Below are 19724 nucleotides of genomic sequence, written 5' to 3'. Positions count from 1 at the left end.
AGCACAAAAACATTTGCATATGATGGTATGCTGAGCAGATAGAGCTAGAAATGCTTAATTTCCATTACTGAACATGAATTTCAATACATGTTGTGAATGATCTCCTTTGAGGTTACATCAGAAATTTAATTATAATAGCCCTACTATAAACCTCCAGGTAGTTCTACATTAATGTCCAAAATAATGGGCAAGATCAGACTTTTTTCATCTCCCCAGAGGCTTGCAGAGACTCAGCTTTCTCACATATACTAAACTTCATTTTATCTATATTTTTGACATTTTATCTTACCGCACAAATGAAAGAGCTGTGAGATGAGTTAAATCATGAGGTTTTCCTCTTGGTCTGCATTTTTTTATTATTGTTATTTTTTAAGGAGACAATTTAAATACTTAAAGCTCAGCACTTCCCAAATCATTGGAATCACTTCCCCAAATCAATGGAGTATTCAGTCAGGCACTGAGAGAAAATTACAGCAAATGCACTCGCAGTTGATTTTTGGTAGCCTGCAATGTAGGCACTGCACTGCCAGTACTGCAATGGTCCATCATTGCTCATGCTCCCTAGATAAGAGTGAGACATGGGTAGAAATCCCAAGTTCAATGTGGGCTACATTACACTGCAAGCTTTCTCCAGAAATTAATCTGAACCGTCAGGAAAACCAACTCTGTATACTTTACAGGGAAGAAGGGTGAGAAAGAAGACAAAAGGTTTGTTTTGGTGCCTCTGCTGCAGGTAGGATGGAGTTGTCAGCAGTAACTTTGGAGTTAAGCTTGCATCGAGTTTTTCACTTACAGCAGGATTAGATTTCTTCCATTTCACAGTTCAGTGGTTGAATTTCATTTTCGAATGTGACACAATTACTGCTCAGGGGTCAGCAGAATTTGCTATGCATTTTTGGGCACCATGCTTACTTTCTCAGGGAAAACAATATTAATTCATCTTCAAAATACAGAACTTCACTCTCTGCTCTTTCCCCTCTCTCTCATGTTTAAATAATCGCATACACCAAAATTTCAAAACTTTATAGCTGATCCCATTGCATCTCAGTCTGAACTTCCTTGTGAAAACAGGAAGAAACTTCTTCATCTCTCCCAGTTCTGCCAGGGAATGTCAGCAGAGGGCAGATGGTGCTCTCCCTCCTCCTCCCCTGGCACTCTCCTCCCTGCAGCCCCGATCTCTTCCTCTTAAACCTCCCCTGAGTGCTTGGCCTCACGGTTCTTTATTCCTTACCAGCTTTGTGTTCTAAAAGTGAGATCTGAACCAAATCCTGGTGGATCTCATACGTGTAGGTCAGGTACAGCCATGGACAACTGCTCCAGTGGATGCCAAAAAAGCCACAAACAATCCCACAACTACTTCTAGCAGTTCCAAAAACAGATGGTCTCTACAGAAGAAGGATCACCGTTTCATTTATCACATATTTGACTCCATTCAAGCACCCACATGTTACTGACATCTCTCTGAGGAAAGTAGGGCAAAAATAGCCCATCTCCCAGGGCCGTAACGCTCATAGAGCTACATAGGTAATCTTTACTACAGCTCAGAAACATAGTGAGCATCAAATGGAAACTGCAATGATGTTTTCACGTTACCATTGCCTCTCCATTCCTTATGGATGCCAAAGGTTACCAAAGTTTCTGCTTAGAGCTCCCAAAGCTGCGCTACACAAATGGCCGTGCGAGGGTTAGTACAGTATTCCCAGTGGTTTCAGAAGGCAGTATTTAGATAAAAGCCAAAATGTTTCATATTTTTATACATAGACCTCCTTTCCTCCTCCATCCAGTGCCAGCAGTCACAACTTGAGCTGCTGAGTGTCTAGGTGCATTCACAGCAATATTCTACTGTTTCCTCTGGAATGAGACTCATAATCTTCAGAAAGCTTTCTGCTGCACTTTTATTTCATCATCTCTGAGCTCAGATGGGCTCTAATTTTATAAAACAAATGCAGTGGAATATTATAATAGCAGCCTGCTTCAAAAGTATTTTTTTGGTTTTTTTGCTAATGCTTCAATCTGCCATCTGACACGGCCCATTATCATACTGAAAGGTCAAGTTAGCAAGGAAGAAGCATATAGATTATTACCTAAATAAAAATGACCTGTTTTTAAAAGCTAATCTAATCTATCCCTTGTGAGAGACACAGTACATTACACAGTGCATTTTCTCCAGAGGAAAGCAGCCATAAAGTCTACTCAGCGTACATCTCTGCATGAGTAATGCCAGTCTGCAAGTAAATATCAATTCACAGCCAAAAAAAGGAACAGTTCAGCCATCTCCACTGCCTTCACGTAGGGATATAGCTCAGGATGATCTTGCCTTTCAAAATAATTGCTGAGAACTTATTTTCTAAGCAGACAACTATCTGTTGTGGTAATTGGAAAGAACTGATAGGTAGACATGGTTGCAAACTGTCGTTGGCTTCACGGTGCAATTACAAATTATTTAAAGCCAAACTCTGTCATATGTAAAATTCTCCAGCAAGAAGAAAGGTTCCAAACACCAGAGGCCAAACAGCACTATCTAAAGGCAAAGTCACATTCTCAGTGGTTTCTTTTTTTTTTTTTTTGTTTCCCTTTTCTCAAAATAGCAAGAGTTATTTGAATTGTTTACAGAGCCTAAAAGAAATGATGGTGAGTTATGAGTGATCCTTTCCTCCCTTTCTGCGTAACCACAGCCTTTCTTCCCCCGCTGCACCCAGCCAAGGCAAAAGCTAGTTCCCATATGGTCACTAATGCAGAAAACAATTGACACAGACGGAGACGGAGCCAATTACTGCAGCCCTTGCTCCATCCAACTTCTGGAATGCTGGAAGCCAGAAAATATTTTCTCTTGCAGAACAATAATCTCATCACACAACACTTCACTGATGCTGGGGGGGCAGTGGATTATTTCAGCGAAGTTTTCCAAAGCAGTGGACCGACAGAAAGTTGAGCCTTTACTAAGCCATTCTCTTTAAACAGTAGCTCCGATTTTGGAACTTCTAACTGAAAATCTCCCTTTTGTCAGGGGTTAAAATCCTTCTTGGCTCATCTTTCTAAAAAATAAAGAAATCAAAAGAATCCTGTTGCAACACACTATTTATCACCCACACAAAATCCATGCATTGGCTATACTGACCAAACCACCATGTGCCGCAGTGCTTGCACACCCAGTACCTGCATGCAAAGCTTTCCCACCTTACCAGAACAGGAGGTGGCATGCAGATAAGCTGTGTTCTGCCACGGCACATTTTTGGAGCTGTACACCATTAGGGCCAACTCCAGCCTGACAGCATGCATATAGACATTGGCCACAACTCGCACCCTCATACTGCAAAGTACCGAAGAGCTGATGTCTACACTACAGGGACACCAACACGTGTCACCAGAGTGCTGCCACCACCTGCAGGCAAACACTGCAATGAGAGAATCACTGAGCAGTCTGTGCTCCCAAGGTGCATGGGAGCATCTCTCAGCCCAGATGAGAAGCACGCTGCTGAAGCAATTCCTCAGCTCCCCTCCACACTAAGAAGAGAGCGAGGCTCCCTTCAGGTGATGTCAGCCTGGAAAATGTGCTGCACTGCCCCAAGCACTGTTTAACATCAAGTCTGAAGGAAGCAGACTTTGAAGTACTCCAAAGGAAAACTCCACTGCAATGCACAGTCTGTACTTGCCACCAACATCTTTTTTCTCTTCAAATCCATTCTTACCAGTCTGTGCTAATCCTCATACAGAGCTAGTGCAATAAGAAGCAAATCCCAGAGACAATTTCAACTGTAAAAATAGCTCCCAGAGGAAACCTCATAAAGCAATAAATAAAGAAATAAATAAAAAGGCAAAGGCTGCATAGGTAGGAAACATACAGAGCTAGCAGTGGCCCTCCAAGATGCACCACTGAGGAGGAACGCTGAATACTTGAAAATGCTTTCTCCTTCTAACACTTTGGAAGTCCTGAACAGCAGATGGCACCTGAACATCAGCTACCAGGCCCTGCAAGAGCCACCAGCAAGTTGCACCAGCCAAGCACACAGGCACTTGCTGAGCCGAAAAGTCTTCCTAAATTGGCATGGCAGAGAATGCTAGTCCTAAATGCATCCTACATATTACCATTTTGGAAGATGGGGCATCATGCCACCTTGTCTACTTGGAAGCGTAAAGATGTATCTGCATCTTTCTCATTAGAATAATGTCAGATTTACCTTTAAAGCTGGGACAGAAGGGGAAAAATACCTAGAAAGTATGCATACAACATTAAAGAATAACACTCTATGCTAAAAGAATAACACTCTGTGCTAAAACTAAGTCAATAAATGGCAGAGATGCTTTGTTATAAAAAATGTAATGAAACACAAAGGGTAAAAATGACAGAAGGGATGCAAAATAAAAGGTTTGGATGCAGCTGTTTTTAGAAAACAGAACAAGTAAAGATGATGGCATTTGGGGCCAGAGCCGCTTGGAAAAGAAAAGGCCTCTGTATACCTACACAAAGGTCCTTGTTCCTTCAAGTCTCATAAAAAGACGTTGAATTTGGCTGTATCAAATGTTTACCCTCAGGGTTGTCATGGAACTAGAATGAAAGAAAGCAAAAAGTGCAATCAAAATAGCCCATGTCTGCAGAGAGCCTGGAGCAATATCATGAAGGCACCAGTGTCTGGACTTCAATAGGGTATTAATTTCAAGCCCCGCTGCCACAGGAGATCAACATCAGCAGACAATTCTGGCTGTGACAGGAGAAGAGGAGCATGGGGAACCTGGCCATCAGGGCAGACATGCTCTGCTTGGCAGAGCAATGCCAGGCAGCTGCCAATATTCCTGGTGTGCTGGTGAGGCACACCTTGCAGTTGTCCCCATTGCTGTCATGGCAGGGGCCTCTCCCTTGCCACAGCCGTGTCAAGGACAAGTGGGACCAAGCCTGACCTCATCTGATGGCCATATTAGTGCATAAAGGAGGGTGCAGAGATTAAACTCAGGACTTTTCTGGGTGGGGAAGACTCAGCAGAAAGGATGTGTTTGCCTGGTGGGAGCAGCATTTGCTGAACTCTCACCTCACATGGCACCAATAACTGCAGTAGAAACCACCAGCTTCTTCTTGGATTTCTGAAATTTTTATTAGGTGGCTCCACCTGGAATGAATCTACACTTAGATGGGTCTTCTTGCTTAGGTATCTCTGTCCTGCCTCAAATAGCAATGAAGCTCCACATGCAGTGTTTGGTCTTCTTCTGAAACTCCTGCTTTCTCAGAACATGAACCAAGTTAAAAGCTTGCCTCTTGCCTTCACCTTGACACCAGCAGGAACGTAACTCCTTCTAATTCGTTAGTTGATTAATTTATTAACTTACATGAATACATTGGATAGTAGAATATATATATATATATATATATATATATATATATATATATAGGATAGTAGAATGTTAACTATAGTGATTATTTTTGGTTTAAGCAAATTTGTGCCCCATCCCTGAAGACACTGAAGGTTAGGCTGGATGGTGCTCTGAGCAACCTGATCTAGCTGAAGGTGTCCCTGTTCATGGTAGGGGAATTGGACCAGATGGCCCTTAAAGGTCCCTTCCAACTCAAACAATCCAGTGATTCTATGAATCAAGAAACTGATCACAGAGAATGGATGTAAGGAGAACTGACACTCCCAAGCTTGCAAAAACAAACAAACAAACAAACAAAATAACAAAAAAAAAACAGGAAAAAGTCCCTCCAACATGTAAAACTAAGGAGATATATTAGAAGATATATTAAGCCAGAATTTTTATAGTCACATGAATTTAAGAAAACTCATACTATATATATTTTCCCAGGGTTGGCTGGGAAAATATCAGATTGGAAAGAGATGAACAAGAAGCTGTTCAGCCCCTTTGGAACTGAAGGATTTCTGCATGCATGGAAAGGTCTTCTGACCCTGTAACTTCTGCCCAACAACCTCTCAAATACGTCCTGCACTGGGACCATCAGCTCGGCCCTGCAAAGTTCTTGTCATCTTCTAAAACAGACATAAAATAAAATACAGTGCTACCCATTTGCTACTCATTTTTGCAATGAACACCTGCCCAAAGCCTAAGTCCTGCTTTAGGAACACAAACCCTTTACTGGATGTAGTCTACACTTGTCCTTTTGTAGATCAGGCACCTACAAATCAATAGTAATTTAACAGTCATCTTGATACTGATAGATTTAAAAGAAAATATATTTGCTGCTACTTTGTAGATTTTTTTAAAACTTGCTTTGTATTTCTTAAGTGGCAGCAATAGATGAAATGTTACACTGTTCACATATCAGCCCCGAACATGAACACCACACCAACCAAAAGCAGGACTTGACACCGTAATGAAGTCTTAGAATGATGTCCTTTGCATTTACTCTGTGTGTTTATGCCTGCTAAATGTCTGACCTTTGCACGGATCCACTTGATACATGGTGAGTAAGGGTACACAGAAAACTTCTCTCCATCCAAATGCCTTCTGTCACTGCCACGTGAACACTGAAAATGAGATGCTAGCTACAAGGATGCAAAAATAGGATTTTTTAAATGTGATTTGAGTACCCGAATGTGCGTTATGTGCTGTTTTCTTCCATTTTGCAAACTTCTCAGAGAAGATAAGCTCTTGAAGGACAATTAGCTGAAGCTAATTAACAACAGCTTGAAAAGTAATCCAGGTTAAAATTTCTGCCAAGTAGACTCTTCCCCCAGAGGAGTTTTATCTTGTGAGATATAGAAACAATAACATGAGGGATAAAACTTTGCAATGTATCTCACATCAGTCTTGGAGTAACTTCGTCATTATTTCCTATTCTATTCATCATTTTGTAGGCATGCACTTGCTTTCAAGGGCCAAGCAAATGTGAATATGGTATTCGACTAAAAAATGCCATATTTTTTTGGAACAGCATTCCTTTTCTAATGTTTTTCAAGGCAGACAGCACTGATCCATTCTGCTTTTTCCAAGACAAAATGTCAATATATGACAGTTAATAATGTCACTGTCCCCTACAGTATTGAGTGACAGGATTCAAGAACTGGCCTCTAACTTTTAAGATGGCAGGAAAAGTTGCTAACAAAATTAATCAATTTCTCCTTTGAGGAAACAAGTCCTCTATCATCAGCAGCACTCTGCTTTTTCCTTTCATTTGGACAAAACAGTTGGACAAAATAGAAAAGGACAGGCATAAAGGATGTAAAAGCTCAAAACTATTGATTAACAACATGAAGAGTTTTTCCCACATAGGTCCAAAATTAGTCCTCCTAAAGGTATGTTGTAAAGTGCACAACATTTCCTGAAAGCTTTCCCTAAAAGTCACAAAACCAGCATGAAAAACTCTCCATTACAACCTGCATACATCAATACTGTGAAAATATATGACTACCCTATTAAAAAAGCAGCTCAGAATTGAAAATGTGAGAACACAGATGATGAAATGGGAAATGGCAAGTTCTATTTGAAAATTTTGCTTAGTGCCACCGGATTCTGGCGTGACTCATTAAAGCTTCTGTGATAACATCATTATCTTATTAATGAAATCAAAAAATCCCCAATTTCATTATCAATGCTTTCTACCTTTTTTTTTTCAGATGGAAATCACAATAACCCGAACAGTAACACTAAAAATAAGATCTGAAAAAAATAAAAGCTTAGAATCACAGAATCATAGAATCGCTCAGGTTGGAAGAGACCGTCAAGATCATCAAGTCCAACCGCACCTAACCATACTACCTTAGAGTACTTAAGACCATCTCTCTGTAAATTACTTAGGTTAATTTTCAAACCAGCAGCATTATTTTCAAGTCTGTAGCTAGTACTGTTAGATTATATGTATAGTAACGTACAGGACATTTGTCTATAACACATGATAGCTATTTATCCACTATTATAACATGCTGTGCATCTGACTTTGTGTTCTGTGCCTCAATCGTCTGTCTTTTGGGATGGTAGAAGAGGCTGATGACCTCCTCCATTTTTTAATGAAGAGAAGGATTTTAGGGGACTTCAGCTTTTGAAAAAGAAATCTTAAAAGTTTGATTAGAGGCAGGTGAATAATGAAACAGTAAGGTGCCTTCTAGTACTCCACAACAAAACAAAACACAATTAAAAATGTATTTCAAGTATCAATCAAATATGATTATAAAAGAAAAAAATCGTATTTTGCAGGTACTTTGCAAAATTAGTAAGTCTTGTCCAAGAAACTAAGTTTCTTGGGATGTATATTTACTTTCTGAAGCAAAATATCAGTTATTTTTAGTTGAATAATCATTCAGGTTGTCTCCTTTTCTCTCCCTAGTACTGTGAATACCTTTGCAATACGCTATTTGAAGCCTCTTTGGTTTAATGAGAAGTCTATGTGTGACTCTAGAGCAGTCTTAAATTTAGACCACTGATTAAAAGACGCTCATTCTGAGCATCTGACTTGGAGAAAACACCCAATCCCTTCTTTCATGTGGTAAGAAGAAAAAATAAAAGCATTTTTTACATAGCAACTTCAGTTATCTTTTAAACTACCCTGGCTTTTGAATCTTACTGGTTTACACTCACCATCACTTGAATTGTAATATGTTCTTCTGTACAAGCTTTATTATTGTTATAGAAACAAGTATGGGCATACCAAAATCTTTCAATCAAAAACTGTGCATCAAGAATGAATTATGAGTGTTTTTTGGGGGGGAATATGTTAAAATCACAATACACCGCAGCTCGCTCTTGAAACAAATGAGTATTTATAGCTAGAAATTCAGCAAATATATTGCTTCATGTCAAAATAGCTGTAGCATTCACTCAAAAACGACAAACTTGATTTACCATTCTTTGACACAGAACAAGTTTTGACATTATGAAAATGTTCCAGAAAGACTGCAGCTCTCTAAAGAAAACTCATATAAAACAGCAGTTTCCTTCATTACTTGCTCTTTCCAAGACCTGTAATTTCCCACCTTTCAGAAGAACTATTCTGTGATTTTTCTTTAAGGTCTGAGACTTCTCTGGACTCACACATCATGGTGACTTTGGGACCACCCAGCTGGGCACCTGCCTGAGGACACCATCTCCACCTGGCCCTCCCATACTTACAGAGAGGCACCAGGGAGACAAAATGAGGTTTATCCAGAGGGAAATTAAGAGTAAGCACTTCATTCACTGCTTGTTTAAGCTGTTTTACACTGTTATGTTGAGAAAACAGTTTTTTTGGGAATTACAATATTCACTATAAAAGAAAACCATTAGAGAAAGAAAAATTAGGTGAAGATTTTTTGCTGAACACAACGAGCTGACACTTACTTTGCTTTTGCTTCTGCATCTTCATAGGCTTTATTGGAAACATCATCTAGGCCGCCAATCAGATGTTTGAAGGAGCTGTGAAAGAAAATAAAGGCGTATTTTTGGTAAGAGAACAATGTCCATCTAGAGGGAGCCATGCAAGCCAATGTAGCTCCTCAGCAGCAACCAGGGGGTGCCCCCTGATGCCCCTGGATAATAACCAACAATGTCCAAACTTCTTTATCCAGGTTTTTTAGGGATTGAACCCAATCCCTAATAAGTTTCACAGTAAATCTGGCATTGTTAATTTGGCTGATAAGTCCCATGATGTTGAAGTGCCACTATCATATCCCTGCTCTTCAAACAGAAACCCAAGAAATCCCTGTTTTTGAAGTGAGGGATAATTTTTACATCAATATCTAAGCTATCTCAGTGCAAGAGAAGCAGCAACCAAAACAAAGGAGGGAGAAATAAAAAGGGGAAAAAACAAACAAACAAACAAAAAAAGCAGAGAAGGAAAAGAAAGCAAGAGCAGAAAGATAAGCAAATGATTGTAAGCTCGACTGCTTAATGACATGGAAGAGGAGATTTGGCTTTAATTAGGCTAAACACTGAGTGAGAGAGGGTGAAACAGTAGGAGTGCCTGATAGAATCAGCACTCCTGAGCCATCCCTGGTACAAGTTAGCAGTAGTTTGAGCAGTTCCCTAACACCATCCCCTGCCCCAGGGGAGATGCAAAAGGCATAATCATAAGGGAAAAAGACTTAGAAAATCTTTTTATATCATGAGTGACTCAAACAAATGGACCTGATGACCAGTCAATCAACTAACAAGCATCGCTCCAGAGGAAAAATTATTAAGATGGTGACTGTTGTGTCTGTGTTAGTGATATTACACAGCATAAGAAACTAAAAAAGGAATGCAAATTTGAATGTTTTAAATAATGTTAGTAACTGAAATCAATTAAAATCTATAATTGAAAATTCCGGGTGAAAATTATACTTCCCTTCTACACTCTTGCATTATTTGCCAGTGCATGTGTGTCTCACATAGGATGTATTTTTTTGTTTGAAGAATGAACTTGCAAAACAAGGAAAGAGCCAGGCTAATTTGGAAAGATGAGCTGCTCCCAACTACAGCCTTGTGACTAATCTCAGCCCTAAGGCCACAGCTTCAAAATGAAGGATCCTGCAGTTCTTTTCTATATGGTCCTGACCCTCATGAGGTATAAACAGAAGAACAGAATGGCTGTTCAATCAAAGTTTAAAAATGTAATTGAAAACTTAAAAAAACCCAGAACAACAACATCTAGGGCCATATTTACACACACAGAAGTAAGAAGAAAATACTGCACATTGTCCTCTCTTATTAAAGAATTTCAGGACAAAAGAGAATTAATGCTATTCATCAGATGATGAACATGGATGAAGGTAATAATTTTCAGTTTGTTTGTATTTTTTTTCCTCTAAACACTTGGTTTCTGAATGCATGACATTTTAGGATAAGAAGCCGTGAGTCTCAGCTGTTAGTGAAAATATGGTGATAAAGAGAAACGAAATACTTTCATCCAGCAGATACATTTGGCTTTAATAGAATGTATCTGTAGAAAACATTACCTGTGACATCATGCTCCCTTTGCCTTTAAGGGTGGTGAAGCTGTTTGGATCATGCTTTGCTGAATAATCTCAAACATGCTGCAAGTTCTTAAGTGGGAGCTTAAGTGTCTTGCTGCATCAGGAGATGTCTGACCTTAGGAGAAGTAGCATGGTGTGTGCACTACAAGCAGAGGATACAATTTCCAGAAGAATGAAGTAAGGCTTAATTATTATCTGCTCTTGCTTTGCAAATGGCAGCTGGAAAAAACTGTGTTTTACCCGTTATTGTAATAAATAACAAGAGGTCACAGATCTATTTATACTGTTTGGATCTAGAGTTACGTGCTGTAACAGGGCTTTCCACCATGGCCTTTTGTGTAATTATAGTCATTGGCATTCTGGAAATATCCTCTACCCACACAAATTCCCTCATTGTGCCACTTTGCTTAATTTGTAATATTAATTATGCAGCCCAGGGAATGGTTTACACAGCACAGGGAAAGCTACAAGAGCTCATTAATGAAGAGGAGAAGGAAAAGGTCCCTTTGCTCTTCCACTGAAACTGCATTAGGATCTTTTAGCAAGGCAGAAGTTAAGCAGGTTGTATGCTTTGCTATTTGGATGCGTTATTAACCAGAGGATCTTTTCAATGCAAAATCCGTTACTCAGCAGTGAAAACACGAAAAATTCAGCCCCAGGGTTTGACACAGTGAGATTTGTTTGTCTAGAGATGAATACGTGCCAACGGATGAAGCCAAGCCCATGCAAGACAGCAGTGCAAGTAAAGCAAGATGTAGATGCTAATGCTTCACAAACTGATATTTAGGCAATTGAGCAACACTGTAATCCCTCTGGCACGCTACAAGGCATGACCTAACACTTAAAATGCAATTTTAAATAGCAAAATAGCAAGACTTGGGTTGCTTTCATGTGGTTAAGAAAATGTGGTGGGGTTAGACATATTTTTTTTTTTTTTTTTCTTTGGCAATGTGAACAGATCTTTTTTCTGGTGAAACAGCACATAGGCAAAAAAGAAGTCACAGAAAGGAGTAACAACAGTCAGTCTAATCTCCTTCAGTTTTTCTTTGATTGTCCTAAGCCAGATTTTGGACTGGAAGGGATTTTGGAGTCCACTGGAGTCACTCTCTTATTGCCTGTCATCGTGGTTGTAACATCCCCAAGACTTTCATCAGAGAACTGCTCAGTTTTTCTTTGCACAGCCTTCTCTTTTCATTTTTTTTCCATTCTGTCCTCATAACCAATTTTCTCCATGGATAAATCTCACCCCAAGTGGGAAAAATAGTAAAGCAGCAGAAATGAAAATCTCCAATGAAAGCATTCAGCTTAGCTTGTATAAGGTCAATCATGCTAGGATAATACCTTCTTTTGTTTTTCTTCTCTGATTTTCCATTGCCAACAGGTTTGACACAGTAACCTTTCTTAGCACCTTAGAGTGATCCCCTCACAAACCAAAAGAAGGCTTACAAATAAAGACAACAATGCAAAATCCAAACTGAGAATACCCTAAATATTTAAAAGGATAAAAATATCTGCCCCTAAATGAGCATGTGCAACTGAAGAAGACAGTAAGCAGAAAAAGATCATTTAGCACTCAATATCTGCAAATACCAGGCAGTTCTGCAGCACTGCCAGCCTCTGTCAGGAGCAGCTGTGCCCTGAGTTTCAGCCTGTCACTAACATTTGCACTGGGTAATTTTGTACTTCCAGCACCCACAATGTTTACACCTTGGAAATCTCAGTGCTCCCTGAAAATATTGTTATCAACATAAATAAATTATACAGAGGAAAAAATCACGTATAAATAAAAGATTAATCTGAATCATCAGCTTCAGTGCAAATATTCTTACAGTTAAGGACACTATTCCAGGTTCAGTAGGTAGATGTAAAAAAAAAAGAAGTTTAAAAAACTACACAAACTGCTCTCCTAGGATGTCAGTAACAATTAAAATTCTATAAACATATTTTGGGAGTTTTCTTCCTGTTTTAACTCCATGCAAAGCAGTCACAAGCGAAGTGTGTCTGTACGTGTTTATGCAAACTGAGTTAAAAAACAGATGCTCAAGGCTGTCCCACTTGTGCCTACGTAGTTCTTATCGGATACCTTTTGCAAAGTTTTAAAGAGCCTACCACATTCAGCATATTCAAATTACTAACTGTTCCCCAACCAGCCCATCTTACTTCTACAACAAACCCAATAACACCTCCATGGAGCCCAAAAAGTCACTAAGATAAGTCACATCAAGGCCAAGTTTGAAATACTTTGGAGTCAACCATGTTGTCTACTGCCCACCGTGACTTTCTTCCTACAGGATGAATGACTGCAATACCACAGTAGTTAACACGTAACCACCAGCTTCTGCTTTATTTCACACAGGGCCTTAGCAAGTCAGAAATACAAAAAAAACCCTATGAATTCTTAAGAAAAGAGTAAATGAGAGCTAAGAACAAAAACAGCTATAAAACATTAATATGTTTACTGAGATCATATCTTCCATCAGAAGGAAATACTACTACTGCAAAAAGCTTTCTAGTTCCCCATGCACATAATGGTTCCACAAATCACAAATGGTCAGAAACTGTGCTGAGTAGTCCGACAATTGCCATGAACAACATGTGGATTTTGCTGACGTTTTCAAGCTGATTTCCCAATTCCCCCAGCTTCAGTGATGGCAAGAAGAGCACCTTTGCTACTCCAGACAGATAGCCTGTCCAAATTCCCTATAAAGCTGGTAGCCTGTTCTGGTCAGCCTTGCTACCACCTGCATCTGTTTGTCCTGTTGGGTTAACGGAGCCTCTTCCTCCAAGACAGTGTGCACAGACATGTTGAAACCTGGAATATATTCTAAAATTCTGTGGAAATCTTTCCTATATTTTACAAAGCTTGTTTTTTAAAATACACCTGAACTGGTACAAATATGCTATTTTTTTTGTGGCAAGAAGTAAACTCTTAATGTTATAGTGGAATATGCCCACGGCAGAGGTTTGTAACTACATGATCTTTAACCCAAACCATTCTATCATTCTATGCCAATGGACTGCCGGCTTTCTTGGGTGAACAAAATCAATGGTGTTCGCAATGCTGCCACTACAGGGCAGGTCCTAGTGCTGCCATCCTGCCTAGAGATCCTACATCTGAACCTCCTTTCATTTCCTGTACACTTTATAAATAATGGCAGAACATCAACCTCAAACCAACTAGCCAATCCTCTACAGTCATTCCCCCAAACAAACACCTAGATTACACATTAATTCCCTATAAATCATTTCCTAAAAATGTCACCTTTCTATGATGAAAGTTTCTGAGAACTGAAGAAAGTTACTAAGAACACGGAAAGAATCACAGGTACCCTTGGTCACCTGATCTCACAGAGTCCCTTTTCTCTCCCACAGTCTCTATACACATACAGCTTTCTGCTCAAGAATCACATTCTCTCATCTTCAAAAACTTTCACTCCCTGAATATACTCCACATATATTTCCCCTTTTTGCTATTGACTTTCCTGCTGTCCTCTTCCTTATTACCTTGTAAGCACCTAGAATCATAGAATTACATGAGTTGGAAGAGTCCATAAGGATCATCAAGTACAACTCCTGGCTCCACACAGAACCATACAAACCCAAACCCTGTGTCTGGGCGCAGTGTCCCAACACTCCCTGAACATCATTTTAGCTTGATATACTAAGCATGGAAGTGTTGCTTCAATAGCTACATTTGATTAAACAAAGCTTGTCTTCTAATAGAAAATACTATAAAAGTGTAGTGACAAGCATCACTCCTTGTTCTGTGCAGAAGAGCATCTAACCATAACCAGTAAAGCTGACTTCCAGATTCCGTTGCTACTTTGCATGTAACTCAGTGCAAACCTTTATGCTGACCACCACAACAACCAAATATTTTAATACTCAGTATACCTGGATACACAAAAATGCTATCTTCCTCGTTAGCAGAACAGTGCCTGCACAATTTTCCAAATTTACATAAGTCTTACTACATTTTCTCCATATGAAAATTAGCTTCTATGGTTATCTGCGAATCACAATACAATAATGGAAGGGAATATCTATGACAAGAAAGTCAGAACTGGTCAAGACAGGACAGAGTTCCTTGAACTATAAATAGTGATATAAATAGCATTACATTTCTTGATCTATAAATAGTATCCTTATAAATAGTTTTACTTTGCTACTAATTGCTGAGCATTACTAGAATCCCTGGTATAGATGAGCTAAAGCTTCATCAGTTAAATTTAACTTGTACTTCCTTACTATTTCAAGGTCACTGTATACAGAATGAAAGGGATATTTGATGAGGTCTGTAAAAAACTCAGGAAGGATTAAATCTGGAATTGCTTTTTTTTTTTATTCATTTCTAAAATGCTTATAGTGGAAAACAAAAATGACCCCCATAGAGGAGTTCAGGAAAAATGTAGAAATGACTCTTTGCTTTACATTTCTCTCAATTAATGTTTGCTACCATATCTGATTCTGCTGATTCTTCTTCTCATTGCCCACAGAACAACAAGGGATAATACGTATTTTATCTGTCAGGCTACCCTGCTTGCATATGTGGAAGAATGCCAGTCAGCTGACAGTCCTGAAGTTCACCATCTGTTTTCAACAGCTAAACCATAATTTAGTTGCTTGGTTTTTTTTTTTTTTTAAATTGATGATAAATGAACTTGCAGATCAGGAGATCTAAGATCTTTTGAAGTACTCTTCCTCAGTTCTGTTAGTTCAGAACACGACAAAAAAGGTTTGGGATAAACGTCAAGAGATAATTGAGTATAAAAGCCCTGTATTAAACAGGATTGGGTGCATTTAGTTCATGCCTGCCAGAGAACTTGAGATGTATCTCCTGTTAATCTCATCACGCTGCAAGAATGCCTCAGAAGTCACTTGTAACTCAGCAGCTGCCCTTTGACTTTGTCTTCAAGTCTTCAAGACTTCAAGAATAGATCCAGCATTGTATTTAACTCAGTACTCTTACACCTCTCAGAGACTCCCTAGAGCCAGTAGTAGAGTTCCTGCACATTTAATAAATGCAATGGATTTCTTTTCCTTTTGAACACTTGTAAGCTTCTTGTTTTTCTACAGGGAGGAGCTCCATGAGCCACCCCATGTGAAGAGCCACCTCCTTTTGGCTTTCATTTCCTTCCTGTGCTTACCTTTGGGATCTCACGCTTTGGGGAGGCAGTGAGAAATCTATTCCATTCATCATATCCACATCTCTTGTGATTTCACACAGCTACATTCATTTCATTTCATCTCATCTCTTCCCCAGAGCAGAGTTTCAACCTACCTACTTACTCTTCCAACAGAAGCCATTCCCTCCCTCTATCATCTTTTTTACCTGTCTCCAAACAACTTTTTGGTCTAACTTTTCATTTTGGAGGAAACAAGAACAACATGAAGTGTGTGAAGCACAGACAAACCATAGATATGCTTTATATATATATGTATATATATATATATATATTCTATTAATGCCAAACAATAGTTTTGTTGTTTTTTTTAAAATCACTGCTGAACTCTGAGCTGTTACTTTTTTGTGGCACTGTCCATTTCAAAATCAGTCTTTCCTTTGCAGTAATAAAAATCACAACTAACACTTTCCACTGTGAAGGTGGAAGACTTCTCTGTGTGAAGGTGTATTCTAGTGCCTCATGCCCTCACCAATGGAAATCCACCCCAAGAGTCACAATGGATTTTCAAGGCAATGCTATTCTTTTCCCAGTCTCAGCAGTCAACTTTGCAGCACTGTTTTCCTGGAGTGCAGGCATGTCTTGCCTAGATAAAAAAAAAAGCCCAATTCCTCAATGTTTTCCACGTAAAATAGGAAAAATGTTATTTTGCTCCTCTATTCTATCTTCTTGGAGCTGCAGGGCTTTAAGCAGGGCTGAGTCCTATGGACAAGGGCTCTCCAAGCCCGCATGGAAAAGAATAACAACACGTTGCTCTAGCACTTGTCAGAAGATTTCTTTCTTTCATGATATTTTGCTGATGCGAACTCAATCTGTGTACCACCGTAACACCTGGATCTGTTTCTACTCTCTCCCTATTGACTTCCATTTTGTCATTATGTACTTCTTAGTTTTCTGCATTTGTCATCACTGAATTTTGACTTGTTGATCAAGGGTAACGTTCTCTCTACTTCATCAAGGACATGTAATATACCGTGAATATATTTTTCAAAACTAGATAACCTTAGAGAAAATGATCAAAACCCCATAAAAAGTGTGAACTGGAGATGAACCCCTCCACAAGACAGGAAATTTATGTACTTACTCTCTGTCTATGACCAGACAAGTTACTGCTTCAGCCGCAATGACGTTGGCAGTTCTGACATCCTCCCTGAAAGAAAAATAAGTTTCTTAAGCAAACTTCGTATTTCTGAATGTACTTCATTCTAAGCACTTCAAGAATAAAACTGAGGTTTTCAAAGCTTTTTCCTTATATTGATTTGGAAAGATGTCCTTCACCTGTACAGGAGTCAAGCATGTCAGAGCAAAAAAACATGCACAAGCAGAAAACCAGAAGTAGGCTCCCCTTGTAAATAGGGCATCTAGCCATGTATTGGCCTGTGACCTTTTGTTAGGCAAGGTCGTCTATCTTTCTGTATGTGGAAATAGCTATAGAAATGTTAGCTGTTTGCACAGACGTATTGAAGAACTTCTGCTTATGCCTTCCTCCCCCAAACCCTTCGTTTTGTCTCCCCAGGCCATGGTTCAGAGGGCAACATCTCACAGCTCAGAGGTCAAGTACGCAGTTAAGTAGGACACCAGAGGCACAATACATCTTTGTTATGAGATATTCAGTGTTTTCCCTTTGCCTGCCACACAGTTTGGCTTTGGCCAGCCCAAGCTACAAAACAAGAAGTTAATTTTAATCAGACCTATTTAGTATTCCATCATGTTTTGAATGCCACTGCATTTTCTGTGCTGGCAAACCAGAATGCTGGAGTCGGAGTCACTGCTTTACTCAAATCCACTCAAAATCTTTTCACCTCTTAAATATAAAGGGATTACAGGCAAAATAGATCCACCTCTTTTAAACACATCTAATTCATTTAGACTGGAAAACCACTGCTTATTTCCACTGAAGCAGAAAATGAGATTTAAAAATGTCATTGGAAAGAGCAATTCTGCTCTTCAAAGACTGGAAGTATTAAAGCAGCAGTGTGGTGAAAAGCAGAGTGGTACATGTGCATCCATACAGGAAAAGGCACTCTCTCTTTAATTGTTAATTACATTTACTTTCATTGCTTTCAAGCTATCTTCAATTTTACTATCTTTAAGCTACCTTCAAAGCAGAGCAAGGAGAAATAAAATTGAAATAAACATTAATGCTCAATCCAAAGCATTCTTTGAGATTATTTTCAATAAAAGTAAAGGTGTTAGTGCTAATTTATCCATGCCAATAAACAAAATTATCACTTAAAACAAATTAAAGAAAGTAGACCTACAGCATTATAAAAATATATCTATTAACTTTTAGAACTTCAGTAAATATAGAGAGGATAAGAAATTATAATATTTAATATTCTAAGTTGCTGTAGCCAACTTCTGCTCATATATTAATACATTACTAAATGAGGATGCAATGCTTTTGGTTGTACATTAATTCCCACTAAAACTTCATGATGTTCCGCTATCTTAGATGCCTTTCTGTCACAAAGTGCTTATCATTACATACTTTCAGATTGCAGACAAGTAAAACACAGGTGTTTATGGCTTCAGTTCAAATATTTTAAATAAACTTCAGCATTAAATATTAAAATACACAAATAACTGTTATGGTTTCCACTGCATTGTACCTGATACGTGTGTTTAATCAGCATGAAATTAGTGTGGAATGAAGGCTCTTTTCCAAAGGACATTTTACTTAGCACAAACACATGAACTGCAGAGATGTAAAGGCTTTTATAATGCAGAAATTCATGCAGTTTTAAGGCTTCCTTATGTTCTGCACAAGCAGAAATAACTGATAAGTTAGAGAAAAAAATAGGGTTTTTTATGAATTATATAGTGCTTCATACATAAAATGTTAAGTCAAGAAACAAGCATCTCTGAATACCCTGGAGCACTGCAGGCTTAAGGTTTAGCTGCCACCAAAGCCATTCCATGCATGGTTCGCACACCCAACAACCCTAAAACTCCCCATTCCATGACACTTCTCAAGCGGAATAATGAAATTGCAAATGTGGGGAGAAAGCATTAATCCAAAAGGGATGCTCTGAGGTGCTCCCTCTGTGCAGAATTGGCTACAAAATCTCCCTATGCCTCCAACAAGGACACACCTCCTGCAGAAAAAGGCACTTTGCTTCTGCTGCAGGAGCAGGGAGGAAGGCAGAGGTGCCATTGGCAGCTCAGCGAAAGGACTGCCAGCCAACTTTGAGTTTTGGTGGTCTGTCACCACTGGTAGCACAGCTGCATTCCACCACCGCAGTGCCAATGCCTTCCTATCACCTGCTCCAGGGAAAATTGTTGTCACGAGATGGAGGTGGGTCATGAAAGTACCAGGTCCCAGGATTTCTGGCGTTGCTGAGCAGCCTTGTTCCCCCGCTCTAAATCGATTTTAAGTGGTTTTACGAACTTGGAAAGATCTTGTTATTACGGGGGTTTCCCCATCATGCAGGATTAAAAATCTAACCATGTTCCTAGAAACAGGAGGATAAACCAGAAGAAAAAGGCTTACACGTTTTCAGCTCTACATATTAATCTTCTACACACATCAGCTGTGAAATACAAGACTCAGTTTTAAACACTGCCTGCCCTTACCGTACCTTTAAAGACTGCAAATACTTCCAGAGGCATGCAACTCACCTACACATTAACCTCAACCACCTCGCAGCAAAACAAACGGTCAGTACAC

At 39.2% G+C, this 19724-nt stretch overlaps 1 protein-coding gene across 3 annotated transcripts in view; it reads right to left on the bottom strand.

Annotated features, from left to right (window-relative positions):
- Positions 1-19724, bottom strand: part of PRKG1 (protein kinase, cGMP-dependent, type I) — a 390857-nt gene that overhangs the window by 53612 nt on the left and 317521 nt on the right. For all 3 annotated transcript variants that reach the window (XM_003641459.6, XM_046943176.1, XM_015278706.4), the window contains exons 8-9: positions 17139-17204; positions 9259-9333 (exon numbers count right to left, since the gene is read on the bottom strand). In XM_003641459.6, the coding sequence (XP_003641507.2) occupies positions 9259-9333; positions 17139-17204 (141 nt within the window). The remainder of the gene's footprint in view (positions 1-9258; positions 9334-17138; positions 17205-19724) is intronic.

The sequence above is a fragment of the Gallus gallus genome, chromosome 6 (genome assembly GCF_016699485.2).
Source record: "Gallus gallus isolate bGalGal1 chromosome 6, bGalGal1.mat.broiler.GRCg7b, whole genome shotgun sequence".
Lineage (NCBI taxonomy): Eukaryota > Metazoa > Chordata > Aves > Galliformes > Phasianidae > Gallus > Gallus gallus.
This window is presented reverse-complemented; position numbering and strand designations above follow the sequence as displayed.